The sequence below is a fragment of the Cicer arietinum genome, chromosome 4 (genome assembly GCF_000331145.2).
Source record: "Cicer arietinum cultivar CDC Frontier isolate Library 1 chromosome 4, Cicar.CDCFrontier_v2.0, whole genome shotgun sequence".
NCBI classification, from domain to species: Eukaryota; Viridiplantae; Streptophyta; class Magnoliopsida; order Fabales; family Fabaceae; genus Cicer; species Cicer arietinum.
In genome coordinates this window covers 6,312,064-6,329,266 of record NC_021163.2, presented here as the reverse complement: position 1 = coordinate 6,329,266, position 17,203 = coordinate 6,312,064, and the positions used below count along the sequence as shown (strand labels likewise).

The following is a 17,203-nucleotide window of genomic DNA, read 5'->3' as shown; positions in this document are numbered from 1 at the left end:
ATACTGTTATATGTAGTGATATGATTAGTATATTAGAAATAAATGATCCAGTAAAAAATAGATACTATAGATAAATTGTACAGTAAATAAAATGATATGATCTGATACAATATGACAATGCGGTTTTATAACACCAACATAGAAATTTCATATTACTATATAGACATTAAATTATATTTCATTTTGGTATTATGTTATAATACAATTTCTTAAAATAGTTACATAAATATGTATATTACCAAATATGATTTAAATTACAAAGTTAGAAAATAAAAATAAAAGGGAATTATATATATATTCCTAGATACGACGATGCGGCTAGTATCGAAAAAAGGAGTTGGTGAGTGTTTATAAAAGAATAAGTGATCGAGGGATGAATTGATATATAGAATTGCACATATTATGACTAGGAAGAAGGTGAAACTTGCCTTTATTTCAGATGATTCGGCAAGGAAGGCAACCTACAAGAAAAGAAAGAAGGGTATAATTAAGAAGGTTAGCGAACTCACAATTCTATGTGGTATTCCAGCATGTGCTATAATTTCGAATCCTTTTGATTCTCAAACAGAGGTGTGGCCAGATCCAGAGGGAGCTAAACATGTGATTGAGAGGTATCAGAAGTCTTCTGTCATTGATGAAACTAAGAATGTCAATCAAGAGAGTTTTCTTTTGCAGAGAATTGTTAAAGCCAGAGACCAACTCAAAAAGCAGAGACTTGAGAATCATGAAAAGGATCTCACCATTCTTATGTTTGGTTATATGCAAACCAAAAACTTGCCTGATCATTTAACTGTTGCTGAATTGAAAGATTTTGATAAGCTAATTCACAAGAATCTCAAGGAGATTGATAACCAAATCGCTACTACACTCGCTTGATTGTAATTCTCATTCATCTTATCATGAATATTTCGTGCATATCAATAATACTCGTCGATATTAACGTATTTTATTTTAACTTTCTCTTCTTCATTATTTAACCAAAAATAATTTAGGGCAACATTAGAATCATGATTTAAACATAAACACAATACTAATTATAATTTTACGAGAGAATTGGAATGAAGTTAAAGGTACAGTTTAAATCCTAAGATTAAACGACAATTATTTGCAACATTTCATTATAATTGTGCATACTAGTTTCCATTTAACTAACACAAATCTATTCAATATGTAATCACATTACCCTAAGACTGATGTTTTCAAAACGGGTTACCTAAGATATCAAGTCAGAATAAAATTATTTATTTAAAAATAAATTTAAAAATACTATTCGAGTCCGGTTTTAAATGGGCAGTGGACATCCGAGCTAGTCGTTCGTTTAGATATTTTTTAAATTTTATAATATTAAATACTTTTATTTTTATTTTTTAACTTAATTAAATTTTTATATATTTTAATTTTTTTAAATACTATCAAGTAACATATTTAAATATAATATAAAAGTCATTAACATTTTATATATCTTATTTGTTGTTGTTTTTAAATATTTTATTTACTTCCTTTCAAATATGCTGACTTATGCTGACTAGCCCATTTTAACAGTGATCTTCACAACTAATTAAGACATTGCTAATATTCAATATGAAAAAGTCTAAACTTAAATACTTAATTATTTCAGTTTTTTTTTTTTTTTTTCTAATAGAAACTGAGAATTATCCAACTAGGTGAAGTCTTCTAGACAAGACAATATATATAGGAGTTTCAGTTACTGCAAATTAGAACATTTTAGACGTTGGATAATCATACCATCTTCTTTGCTTTAGACTAATACATTGCTTTCACTCTAATTAATTTCTTTTAAAATGTTCCATATATAAGAGTACGAGTGGTTAAGTATTATATCAAATATAAATGTATTAAGTGTTGAATATATAAAAATTAATAATATACTTTATATATTTAATGTATTAAAATTTTAAATTGAAATGCAGTGACAAAATATTTTATGATCATAAAATATTCGATACATTGCTGTTTCTTCTACACTATTAAACTCTTCCAATAAACAATATCAGAGTCATGGTTCTATTTATTAAAAAGAACGAGAATGAATCTTAATATTGAATCATTACTTGTTGACAATGTAGTTAAGAGTCGTTGCAATTCAACTTGGCTAATGTTAGTTAAGTCCCGTTATCCGTTATCCATATATCTGATACTTGTTATTTGGCATGTTATTAACTTCTGATTACGAGGGATCGGGGAATTCGGGATGTCCATCACATATCACATACCCAAGTTCTTTTACGTTTCCTTAATTCTCTAGGCTAGGATAATAGTAATGCTTTTTTTTTTTCTTTTTTTTTCTTCTATTTATTTATTTACTTATTTATTTATTTATTTATTTATTTTTATAACAAAAACTATTCATTCATCATAGACTTGTTTTGGTAAAGGAACCTCTATGTAATAAAACTCTTAATATAATTAATTTTAATAGGTATTATAGTAATACAAATAATAATTAATTAAAAAATTTATAGTACCAATACAACATTTTTTATTATAGCATTTGTCATTTGATAAATAGATTACTAGATTCGATTCACGGTAACTCTGATATACAGTATTACAAGTAAAATAATTTTTTTTCCTTTCACACTCTAAAATATTAAAATTTAAATAAAATATAAAATTATTGTGAGATTATACCAAAACTCAAAAAAACAAACACTCATAAGAAATACAAATTTTTGTTGTTAGATAATCATAGTTTTGTTCCGTTTCAGGTTCTTTTAAATTATACTGTTATATAATACGATAAACTTTTTCATGAATAAATAAGTTAAAAAATTAATCATACACTAAAATAACAGATTAAAAATTGACCCATGTAACTTATTTTCTTTTGTTATTGTTTTTTTTATTGCAACAATAAACATTTTCCTTTTCTTTAAAAGGTCAAATGAATTATTATAATTTATAACTATCTCAAGCAAAAGATGTGTAAGGAAAAGATAACAGATTACATCGGTAAGTAGTTATATTTGCGAGTTGATACTTATCACAATTTATAAAGATGGTAGCAAGTTACAATTTTATTATTTAGAGTCTAGCTCTCAAATGGTCCAACCAATTCTGGTTCGAAAGATCCCATCACATGATCCACTCAGTTGAGTCCATTTTTTATTGAATTATCATTTATGAATATTGATTCGTCTACTTGCCTTGTATAGACCATTGGATCAGTTCAATCTGCTTTCCTTTTTATATTTTACTATTTTAACTTATAAAAATTAAAACTGGAGTCATAAATGTTTAATTATGTGAAAAATGATACATTGTATTTAATTAGTTAACTTGCATTTGGACTATATAAAAAGCATATAATAAAGCTATTTTTAGTTTTAAAGTGTTCAAACTTGACATAGTTACAAACATTGATAATCTTATATTTTCAATGATAATAAAAAATGTGAAAGCTACCTAAATACAATAACCACCAAAAAAGTATACACTATATGATTTCATTTTTATAGTATTAGTACAAAAATATTTTATTTTAAGTTTTTTTATCTTGTTTGAACATAAAAATACTGACGAACTAAACATTGAAATCAACCAGTTATGTCGCTTCGTCCACAAGTGGCAATTAATATTTCGATCCTTTAACTAACCTCTCGTTAGAGTAGAATTTAATGAAATCCATCCTCGTGTCCTCCCAAAAATCTTTGAAGGTAATTAATTTCTAAAACTCCAAACATTGCCTTCTTTATTAACAATGCTTCAGCATCACAATCCGCAATCGTAATGCCTAAAAATTAAACTTCACTGATATTCCATCTTAATTAATTCCTCCCAAAATAATTTTCCATCACTTTCTTTTTCTTTTTTCACAAATAAGTTACATTGGTTATTTTTATCAAAGCACATTTACACTACTAAAATCTCTCCCCTTATTTTATTAAAAACTTATTTTTTGATGGGAGAATTCCATTTCACACAATTGAATATCAAATCATCAATTTTTCACAACTAAACATTTTTGTCACAATATATTTTAAATCAATTTTTAAACAAGGTATAAAAAATATTAACATCAATAAAATACTAATAATATTAATTATTAATATTTGAATCAGCTCCATTACAACTTTTCTGCAGTGTCGGTTTCTTATTTTCTTCATTAAACAGCGGTGATTTATGACCAATTTTTTGTCCTTAATTTTTGTCGAAATAAGCAATTTTCATATATTTAGTTCATTTTTTTGTTTTTTCTTCTGATTTGATTTTGTGCAAATTCAAACAATAATTTTAACCTCATCAACGTAACAATTCTAACAACATAAGTATTTTTTACACTTCAATTTTATCATATTTATAGACATTTTTTCTTTTTAGGTTACTAAGCTGAATGTTGTAAGTTTGTTTATTGTTTCTTTCTTATTGGTTTAAGCGACATTGAATTATATTATTCACAGAATAATACGGTTGCAGCAAATAAAAAACACTTTCAGTAAAAAAAAATTAAACAAAGTATCTTGAGAATTTTATATAAAAAATTACTTTTTCAAATTTTAGAACAATATTTTTGGCTAAAATATGAAAATGTGAGTAGATTAGCAGATGCTTTGAAATATCAAAAGTCTTTTGTGGAGGCTTGAAATAAAGGCAAAAGTACTCACTCTGCTTAAGATCACAATTCAACAAGATTCTCATATACAATACTACTGTGAAAGGTGCTTATCTTTTTCATAGTGGGAAAATATTTTATAATTGATTGAATCAAGATTATGAAACTGTTGGTTTCTTTTCACAACATATATGAACTATTACTGCCACTGATTCTTGAATCAAAGACCATTTTTCATTTTCCTTTACTTTAAGCACTTATAGGATAGGTTTGGTAAAAGAGGCTCATGCCATTGCCTATTTATTGGAAACCTGATTCTGTTAACACTTTCTTTCAGAGTTAGACTCAAAGTCAGAACACAGTTTTTGAGGGAACCAAATAAATTAAAAGATGGACGAATTTTTCACTCTTTTGAGAAGGATAATCTTCTAACTCGAATGACAAAATCTTTTTAGTAAGAAAAACTAAAAAAAAATACTAGAGAAATTATTTTGAATTATAAAAATATTCTTAAAATTAAAAATATATTGAATTAGTGTCTCTTCAATGTATTCAAACATTAGGTTGAAAACAATCAAATCAATATTGATAGATGTCAATTGGCTAAAGATTCAAACAAATCCATGACTAGAATATATTTTACAGGAACAATTATGTATTTTGTTAAATGCAGTAAATGTATTTGTATTTTTTTTCCTATGAAATAAGAATAGACTTTCCGAGGAAAGTTGTTTAAAATTTTTATACGAATATTTTTTTTAGGATATGATCTATAAATATATTTGTCAGTATTTATTGAATTTTGAGGTTTATCTTGACCCTAACGAGGGTCGGTATTCAATTCATCTAAATTTTTTGTATTTTTTATAAAAGAAGAAAGTTAAGCAAAATATCTAAATTAATTTTATTTAATAATCTTGATAATTATATTAAATAAAATTCTCTATATGAAGATCTAAGAAAGGACAAAAAAAAGCAATAGTAAGAGTGCTTGGAATAATCAGCGACATAAAAAAGTTGATTTGAGAGTCTAAAGAATGAAAACTGAAAAACAATCGGTTATGAAACCATCAAAAGGAACCCTTTGTGATTCCTTTAGAAAAAGTAGAACCTTCACAAATATAGATGGTTACAATTCCATCCTGAAAAATCTGTATGATCACAAAGAGTAGTCAGTGCTCACTCTGATTTAACTTTTTGGTATCTGAATCCAAAAAAAAAATAAAAACAAAGACTTATACAAGACAAATCTTCAAAAATTTCTGGTTATAGTACTTGGATTCCTTTTGTTTTGAAATTCTATGATGTTTACTTTAACTTGTCTTTGTTCACTTTGGAGGGTACATAGAACATGTCATGCAGTGAAGATGATTAATGAGGTGATTGAAGAATAGGCATGGAGATAGCTTAAACACCACTGATTTAAAGGTATAATGTTAGAATGTTTATGCTAAGCCTACTCTATTTTAATTCTCACTCATTCAATAATGTTCTTTTTCAAAAGACTATATATACTAATAATCTTTTTGATTTAATGTTCCATGATCCATCATTCACTATAATTGGATGAATGAATGAATATCATTCAGTCAATTACTATTCCTTCTGTCACAAGTCACAACTATATATACATCCATTATAATACTTTAATATTAATACAAATTGTACAATAAGGCCACATGTAATACAAACTAAAATTGATTCCAAACTTAATGCTGTAATAATCTGTTTTGCATTTTTTTTTAATCTATATTAATTAACAAAGTTCAAATTAATATTTATATATTTCATTTTCTTGATTAAATAGTAAATATTTGGGCACATAAAATTATGTGCTTATAAGATGGCACCTGTACATTCATGTCCTTTCTAATATTCTATTACTGACAATTTTTCACTAGACATCATGTTTTGGTATCCAACACTATCTCCAATTTTGAAAACTTTGGGTTTGTGGAGTTCTATTTTTCTTCCCTCTATTTACATTTACAAGCTTGAATTACCAAAGAAGGAAAATGAAACAGTTAGATAATATAAGGAAGGAATAAATATGGTTAAAAGAAGAAAAAATAAAAGGGACTTTATAAAATTCAAACCTGAAAATGGATGTGAGAAAGAAACATGCACTTAGAGGAAACAAACACAATCCTCTATATGTGGAAACATGTGAGATTCTACAAGCTGGCAAACACTTACTGAATGTTTGGTTGGAGAACAACAGAAGGAGGGGGAAGAAATTTTTTATTTTTTATTTTTTTGGTAACAATAATAATTTCTTATTTGATTCAAAAGTGTGGAGGGAAGAGATAACTTATAGAAGAGTAAAATACATGTAACTTCTTCAAGTTCTTAAACAAACTTTCTTGTAAGAAAAGAAGTCCACAAACAACTTAATTTCAATTTTAATCATTTATGACAAAAATACTTGTTTCTTTTACTCTCCTATAAAAAAACACTCTCACTTGATATATTATGTGTCTTTAAAGTTAAAAATTGCTTATGAATTAATTTTTAAAAAAATTTAGAGGAGAGAACTTCGAAGAGTTAATTTTATATTTTGATATATATTTTATATTTCAAAAAAAGAATTTTATATACTCTTTTATTATATTATTCTTTCAATTTTTTTGAAAATATATATTAAAATATAGATCTAATCTTTCAAAACTTTCTTATTTAAAATCCTCTAAATTTCAACTCACAATCATACCATACCATAAATGTATGATTAAAATTAAATTGGTTGTTCAAATCCTCGAATTCCAATATATTTGTGTTGTGGTTTCTTTGAAGCTACAATCCGTGGCTTTAGAATTGAAGCACGTTTATAATAGAAATATATATTTGATTACAATAAAATAAATTTGATTTTGTCTACAAACATTATTTTGACTATAATAATAAAAATTTAAGGGCTATTTATTTTGAGAAACCGTTTTCTATTTATATTTTTTAAAATTTGTGTCTATTTTATTTTATTAAATGAATTTTAAAAATAACTATTGTTATAGAGAGAAGATTAAATATTAATTAATAAAAATGTATTTTTTAAAATAATAAAAACTTATTTTTGACATTTATTGTTTACAAATATTATAGAAACTAATCACTTCAAAAATCTTTTACATCCTTATTAATAAAAGTAAAATAAACATAAATTTTAAATAGTAAAAACAATAAATATTTTTGCACGACTTCTTGCTTTTTGTATTAACTTGAAAACTTACGAAAAAAATATTATTTCAAACTTGAGTCTAAAATCTACTCCATTTCCTTTCCCTCACCTTCACTCCTTTGGATTCTTCAAAAATCAGTAGTTTTTTATACAAGGATCTAAGTGCTTATTATGTTTTTTAAATCACATATACAAGTCAGATATTACTTGCAAATTGGAATAGAGAATTATTGATGAATCTTAATTCAGATAATTTGCGGTAAATACCATGGTATTTGGCTAAGAAAATCAATATTAACTTAACTTAACGCTTCTCAAATGTTCAAATCATATATAACTAGTTGTTTAAATTCAAGTGTTTAATGAACAACAATTAAAATATAAGATTGATTCAATAAAAAATATCTAAATTTGATCGCTAATTGTAATAATGTTTGACCAATATATTTTACCAAAGTTCATTTTCTCTAGCTAGGAACCGTATGATTAAGACAAAAAAAGCTTATGTACTTTAATTAAGCTTGTGGAGATCACAAACCCCAGGAGATGAGGGAATTGGAACAAGTTATATTATATATACACTCGGTTTGGAAGTAACTTTCTCCAATTATTTACTTATAGTTAAATATTTTAAAATACTTATATATAATCATATATATTACATACGTACATATATATTACAAACATACATTCATGTAATGCTAACCATAAAAACAATACTTAATTTCAACAAAACAAAAATACTTAAGGCCATTTGCAATATACTAGAAGCATATATATATATTTATTATATTACATATTGAAGAACAAAGTGCAACTTTATATAATTGGACCATGCAACATACTTGCTGATGATCACAATAAGTTGAACTTGAACTTATAGTAGAAGCAATTTATTTTAATGTAATGATAATAAATGGAAATATTGTAGAGAAATAAATAAAAAAAAGAAATATATACATAATATTGGTAAGTTGATAGATAGCATTATGCATTCTAGGCAGCTGGATCAAATTGGTAGCGTTCTGATTCTGAAACGCGATTCTTGTATTTGCGGATGAAATCTTCAGCTCTCCTGTTAATATTAGGCTCAGCAACACCCCAATTTCCTTTGTCATCATCACTAGGCCATATCTTGCGTCCTGAATCAGTGTAAGTACCATCATAGTACCCTGTTCTAGATTTATTCTTAGATGTGAAGATTTTGAAAAATGAGAAGAAACCACTAGAAGATTTTTTTTGCCTATTACCAGTAGCACCCATGATTGATGAATTAGTAGTAGTTAATGTTGGTTTTGAAATGAGTATGCAAATTTATGTGATATTTATATAAGTGAAAATATAAGAATCTATAAAGGAGTGGTAAGACTAAGACCAAGATAAATGACAAGGGTTGTAACAACTTTGTTAACGCACTTTTTCTGTGGTCCGCTAGTTTCGTACTTGTAAAGCTGTGTCAGAGAATTCTACAATATTATTGCTTATGCTTTTCCACTTTCTTCTCTTCTCAACATTCACGTTATTATTTGCCACTTTTATTTTTATACTTCTAATGCATTGCATTGCATTGCAACATCATCGTGCGCATTCTTTATTATTGGATTATTAAATACCTATGCCAAGATTATGTGTGTGTCTAAATATTTTAATTTCAAGTTCTGCGCCAATGTCAAATTTCCTCTCATTATTTATATCTATCTATCTAACATAAGCCAAACATAAAGTATTTTATGTTATTTTTTATCGTTAAAAGTAATCTTAAATAATTCAATTTTTTCTTTAACTTTGGTACATTTTAATACGAATATGAATTAAATTGATATTGATTTGGATTTGTTATTTAATATTTGATAATTTGAAAGACTAAGCTTTTCATATTTAAAAAGTATTTTAAGTTTTGCTAGAGAGAATTAAAGAGAAATTCACACGTACCAAAAGTTTTCTTCAAACACATTTACTATTATTTTATTTTTTGATAATTTAAAATACTAAATTTTCCATATTTAAAAATTAATTTAAAGAGGTTAAAAATAATCATTTTAAAGTTTCGTTAGAGAAAATTAAGACGAGCAAGCTCCGTATCAAATTATGAAAAAAATACATTAAATAAATAGTAAATGTAATCAATGTCAAATTGAAGATTAGTGTAATTGACTGTTACATTCAGATATATTTTTTACTAATGATATATAATACTCTCTTAAATTTATTTTTTTGGTTTGTCTTCGTAAATTTTAAATAATACTTCAAGAAATCTATTCAGAAATTAAGTGATTGAACTTAAGCGGTGTTAATGAGTAAATTATATTTTGGAGAAAATATATATCTATATATTTAATCCTTAATTAGTAATTCAATTTTAAAAAAATAATTTTAGAAATATAATAAATTGAAACTGTTTGATATTCTTATTATTATTATTATTATTATTATTATTATTATTATTATTATTATTATTATTATTATTATTATTATTATTATTGTTATTATTATTATTATTATTATTATATTTATTTATTACAGAATTATATTTATATATATATATATATATTATATTTAATGTTTGTCGTTAAACATAAATTCAATATAAAAATAACTCTATATTCAAATTCAAATAAAGAAAGGTTAAATAAATGCAATTCAAACATTACAAAACATATATAAAGCAAGAGACTTTATAAATAAAATCATAACCTTAAATAGATATTTGTCTAATAAAATTTAGATAAATATTAGATATGAATAATTGACTATCATATTATAAGTAAACTTAATTAAGTATGTATAGTATGAAAAAGTTTTGCTATGAAATTAAAAAAAAACGAAATTCATAAATAGGCACATGTGTATTTTTGTATGACCAACAAATGACTCAATTAATAATTGACAGAAAACAATTAATAGATACCTAATCATATTTATTGGTAATCTATCATGCAACTTTTCTTTGTATAAAAAAAACTACTTTTCAACTCCGAATAATATTTATCGAGTACATAGTAGTGAATAATTTAATATAAATTAGTATATAGGTAGAACAAAATGTTTTAATTTTAAAAAATAGAGGGACCAAAATTATGAATTAGTTAAAATATGGGGACTAAAATTACGAAATCAAAAAATATAAAAATCAAAATTACAAATCAGTTAAAATAAAGGGATTAAAATTATAAAATTAAAAAAAAAACTTAAATTATGAATCAATTAAAATAGAGGGATAAAACCGCATTTGAGCTTAACATTTTCTTTTGATCTATCATAAAAAGTTGAAATCTTTATTTAAATATATCATAAGACCAAGTATGAAATCAGTAATATCCAAATTTTGAAGGATAATTATTTCACACACACATATATATATATATATATATATATATATATATATATATATTTAATATAAAATAATATAATTCTAAACTTTGTTTTTGACTGTGCTAACAAAAATAAGAGTAAATTACAAGACATAAAAAGAAATTATTATTATCTAATTACCATATGAATGAATAGTTTTATTTATTTATTTATTTATTTATTGTTGGGTATTTTTTAAATTCTAATGCATTTTGATGAGGACATATATCAATCTATTTAATTGTCAAATTATTTAAAATATTTGACTTCAATCGTAAATATTTTTTATAAATCCTAAATTTAAATATGTTTTAAGTGAGTAAAATAATTAAACATATTTTAATTCATATCACCTTTTGTCAACAAAAAAAAAATTCATATGGCCTAAGTATTTTTTTTTACATTAACATTTTATAGATTTTTTTGAAAAAATATTAATTTTTATACCAATTTGTTCTTCGATAAATCATTTTTAAATAATCAATAAACATTATTAGATTTTTGAGACCAAACGTATAACTCTTGTGTTGCACGAGTCATAGACATCAGTTTACCAACATTTTTAAATCTTAAAAAACGGTAGTAGCTTTATTGCTAAATATAAGGCTTACAATTTTCTTTTCCATTTTTATAGATTTTTTTTTATAATTTTTCTATTGAATGAATTATTTCTTTATTATAATACTTTTTTATTTTACATTTTATTTGTAACTAATAACATATACTATGATTCACAAAAAGATAATGTATACGATTGTAGAAAGATAAATTAATTCTCTCTACCAAAGAATACATTTAGAAAATTAATACAATTTTTTTCTTCTTATAATATTGTAGTCAAACAGAGAGATATATTTAACGACAGAGGTGGGTTGTTGAAACTCAATAAAAACAGGTTAACAAGAAAACATGCACTGTGCCTTAAAGAAAACAGGTTAACAATACGCACTGTGCCTTAAAGAAACCACAAACCCACTTCATGGATGTCTATTTTTGGCAGGATTCCAAGAGCTGTCATTCATATAACTCTTGAGGAATATAATCAGAAGTAATTGTTAATTTGTTGCTGCCTTACAATTAATGAGAAATTGTTGGAACTTATGTTAACTTAAATACTATGTGTCCAAATATAGAGTTAGTGGTGTGTGTTTACAAGAAAAAGTTTAATTAATATCGGTTTTTTAATGTGTGTTTTCAGGTCAGTTTTTTTTTAGATCGATTCGTTTTCAAATAACTATTCAAAAACCATTTTTATGCAATTTGTTCATATCGGTTGTAGAGATTCTACTCAATTCAAATTGGTATCAAAACTCATAAAAATATCATATTTTTCTCTCTTCTCTCTTTTCTGTTTTCTCTCAATTTTTTTTTGTCTTTTTATAGAAAAATTGTCCCTCAAATTTTTGAGTGGTCATATACCATATTTTCGAGTGACCTTAACTGCATATTTAGATATTATAATTCAATAACGATTTTATACAATGTGGTAATAAAACATACATAGTCTACATGAGCTATTTTATTATAGAGATTTCGTAGTTGATCATATGTTTTGTACTATTTTAGTCGGTACGACAAAACCTCTTAAAGAGAGTGACATAATCTACAAATAAATCCAATAATAGTTTCAATGGTCGAAAATTATTTTACAAAATAGTGTTTTAAAAAAAAAAAAAGGGTTACTATGCATTATTATATGAAGAAGCAAACCATTGGTGTTACTATGGGAAAGCTTCAAAAGCTAGCACCTTGCTTGAAAAAGGGTTAAATAAATATAACATGAATCAGGGAAAGCGCCTTAACACACCTCAAATTCTCTAGTACCCTTTAATCTACTCGAATGTGGTAATGCAAACAATTTTTTTCCTCTCCACTTATTATTTGTTAATGTTATTTTCAGCAGAAGTAAAATTAACGCTCTCAAGTAAATATCACAATATTGCTACTTTAAAATTGTTTACACATCATGTGAAGCAACTAGATTGTGTTTATGCTAAAAAATAAGTCAAGAACGATGCGAACTGATAATTCGATCTCTGATTTTTTCACCTATTATTTTAGACTAAACCGAGTAATAAACAAAAGGATAAACACGGGGCGACTATTTTTCAAGAACTGCGACAAGGACATAAACAAAAATGAACCCGGTTCACAAAGACACACACAAACTTGGAAATAGAAAAGAGTTATTTATATTTAACATTATTTATTATCATGGTTCACAAATGATAATCAATAACTAATTACATTTACAACAGAGAGGTACAAACAAATTAAAAATGGAGAAACATAGAAGCTAGGTAGTTCCTACTACTGGTCAGGTTGAGCTTGCCAGTGAATTTCAGATTCAGTAATTCGCTTCTTGTATTGAGCAATGAAAGCAGTAGCTCTCATGTCAATGGTAGGATCAGCAACACCCCAACTACCTCTGTCTTCATCACTAGGCCAAACTTTGTTCCTTTGCTTAGCACAATCATCATCATAATAATCATACCCTCTTTGTTTGTTGCTGCTAGATTTGAAAATGTTGAAAACTGACTTGAATGATGATGACTTTGATTTCCTTTGGTTGTTTCCTCCCATATTTGGACTATTGGTGATTGAAAAATACAAGTATTGAGTAGAGAGTGAGAATATTATATTAGCCTTAGTGACTAGAATGTAATTGAAGGAAGGATGTGTGTTGTGCTTCATTTTGCAAGCAGGGGAGATCTCAATTTATATGCTACTAATCCCCCTTTTCTTAAGGAGCTTCTTCTTGCAAAAAGCAACTTGATGGTCCCATTTTGTTCTTTTTAAGTCTCATTTAGTGAACTATATTTTTTATAAAAAAAACTTACATGTTTCTTTTGGACGGAATAAAATTGTTCGTATTTATGATAATTTTATAAAAATTAAAACCCCAATTTTTTTCCGAGGACTAATGATAAAAATCTAAAATTTATAGAAATGAAAATTTATTTAATCGTTATCTAAATTACCATGAATGAATAGTTTTTTACTCATTGTTGGTTATGTTATGTTTTTATAGAAAAAATTCTAATGCAATTTGATTAAGGTGACAATGAGAGAGGGGCTCTAGAGGCGGTCCAATACATCATAAATATAGAGGTTTAAAGCGAATTTTTCAATGAAGTGTAAAGTTAATTTTTAAAATTTTAATTTGATATTACTAAATTAATATAATTTATGTCATATAATATATATTTTTTAATTGATTTAATATTATTAAAATAATATTATATTTAAAAAAGATTTATATGTATTTTTAAAAATATTAAAATTTGAGTATTTTTATTAAGAACTTTGATTAAATAAATTTTTTACTTTTCATAGAAATGTAAAACAATTACTTTTGTAGCGTTACCCTCGGACAGAGGGTCTCACTATTATATCCCATTCAAATTTTTATTTATATTTAGTCAATATAAAATGCAAGACATAATGTTTCCATGGAATTATAATACTGTAATATCTTTCGATGTCGATGTTGTGATAAAATCAAGAAGTTTTTAACATTCTTTATTCAAGGTTTGAGAGAGAAAAGAAGACACAAGGAGAAAGGTCTTTCTCCACCAATCCTAATAATAATAAATCTTTAAAGTATAAACTATTAATATATAATAGTTTAAATGCTAAATAAAATTATTTTTATATATTAAATATTTTCTTGAGATGTTAAAGGAGTGTCTCTATATATGAGATGTACAACTATGACTATTCTTTGAAAAGAATATAGTGATAAAAGTAAAACACTTGGGCTATATAAACTCAACAATAAAATCTTCACCGTATCTATGTATAGTATCTATTTTTTTTATAATATCTAAAAAAATCACTCTATTTTTCAAAAAGAAAAATTACAAATCACTCTTCTGAAATCACAAAGAGAATTAAAAAAATCATCTAATGGTCTAATATGGCTATTTTTAATTTTTTTTTCACCTCGGTATATCAATGTAATATGTTTTAATTAATTTCACCTCGGTATTTTAACATGACTATTATTAATTAATTTTTCAATTGAATTATATTCTTTTGATCATAATACCTTCATTTATTTTTCAATTTTTTAAGCAAAAAATAAATTTCTGTAATTTAGTCAAACAGAGAGATAGATATAATTAACTTTTAGGACAAAGCCAGTAAAAGGAAAGGATATTGGTGGGGTTGAAAGTAAGAAATATGTAAAAATATGGTATTGAGACACAATAAAAACAGGTTAACAAGAAAACATGCAAAACATACGTATTGTGCCTTAAAGAAACCACAAACTCACTTCATGGATGTGTTTTTTAGGCAGGATTCCAAGAGCTGTCATTCATATAACTCTTGAGGAATCTAATTAGTAGTGATTGTTAATCTGTTGCTGCCTTACAAATAATGAGAAATTTTAAAAGTAACTAAAGTATGCATTATTATTTGAAGAATCAAACCATTGGTGTTTAACTATGAGAAAGTTTCAAAAGTTAGCACCTTGCTTGGAAAAGGGTTAAAAATAAAGTTAACATGAAATCATTGAAGCGCCTTAGCCCACGGATCCTACTTGCTCAAATTCTTTAGCCAACCAAGTAATTTAACATAAGAAGAATATTGTAAAATATCAAGATGATTTTTTTTTAAAAGTAATTAATTGTTATGTTTCTATTTTTTTCTCCACGCGGGTTTGAATCTAGGACCTCTAATTCTTTAACTTTTAGTTCAAACTATTTAAATTACTCATCCATCTTAAGTACTAGATGATTTAAAAGTGAGCACCACAACGACTTTCACTCTTAATTTAAAACTATCATAACGAACTACTCAGTTTGTTAAAGGTTGGCAAGGTTGGCCCTGACGAATTTCATTTGGCTCGACTAAAAAACCTTCTTTGAAAACGGACCAAAAATTACTAATCGAACTTAGGTCTAAACGGATTGCGAGTTTTCGAGTTAGTCTATCATTTAATTTTTTTTAATTAATTTATATTTTAAGTATTGTAATATTTTTTTTAATTATATAACTTTTATATATTCTAACTTTTTTTTAATACTATTAACATTCTATTAAATGTAATTCAAAAGTTTTTAATATTTTACGTACTTATTTCTTACGGTATTTAAAAACTTTTCATATTTTACAAATATGTGAATTGTTTTAAGTCCGATCAGGTTATCCTTATATGGATGCGAGTGTTTTAGTCTCATATCTTATATTTTATCAAACTTTTCATATCGAACCATATAGACTAATCTATTTTGATAGTTCTACTATAATTTGATTGTAGTTTTCTTTTGTGACGATTTCATTCACTTATTACTATTTGATGGAACAATTTAAACTAACCTATTGGTAGTCTTTTTTGTAATCCAACTATTCACAAAAACCCCAATTATTACGAATTAGAACTTAACTAAACACATGGGCAAAACTCAACCTAAAGTACTAGTTTATTAAGTAAGAGAGTTTCATGACTTCAATAGTATATCATGTATTTTTATACACTCAGTGTTGTACTTCTAACAAATATGTTTTCTCCACCCAAAGTAAAATTCACACACTCGAGTAAATATCATAACATTGTTAGTTTAAAATAGTTGTAGTGCATCATGTGTTGCCAAACCAACATCAATTTAGTATTTGCAACTACATCACAATGCAATTGCATTGTATTTATGCTTTAAAATATTGTAAGTTGTTAGTTGAGAACGACAAATAGTCGAGTTTATAGACGGTTCGAAGCCATCGATGATAAATTAAAATTTAGTTGAGGATGATGAAGATGAGGTTTCTTAAGTCATTTGATTTTTTTTTCAAGTCAATGATAAGTCAAGAACGGTATGAACTAATAATTCAATCTTTGTGAATCTCTATTCCTATGATTTTGGACTAAACCGAGTGAGAAACAAAGGATAAAAAAAAGCGACTTCAATGAGAAAATAGAAAAAAGCACACACAAGAAACATAAGGTTGCAAAACATGAAGTACTAGACAAGCCATGATCTCAAACACAATCACGCAAGTTTAGCTGAAAACGAAAGTTAAGACGCAATCTTTAGTTGATCACTTGAAAGGATTGAGGCTTAGCTTCCAATTTATATGTATTTATTGTATATATCATTTTA

At 25.6% G+C, this 17,203-nt stretch overlaps 1 protein-coding gene across 1 annotated transcript; it reads left to right on the top strand.

The window, feature by feature from the left end:
• The first annotated feature begins 402 nt into the window (after positions 1–402).
• Positions 403–916, top strand: LOC101490380 (agamous-like MADS-box protein AGL80). Its single transcript, XM_004495975.3, has one exon. It carries the CDS (start codon positions 403–405, stop codon positions 874–876), a length of 474 nt encoding a protein of 157 aa, XP_004496032.1. The 3' UTR covers positions 877–916.
• The last annotated feature ends 16,287 nt before the right edge of the window (positions 917–17,203 follow it).

Coding starts and splice junctions, on each gene's coding strand:
- LOC101490380 (XM_004495975.3), top strand. CDS start 403: ATGACTAGGAAGAAGGTGAAACTTGCCTTTATTTCAGATGATTCGGCA.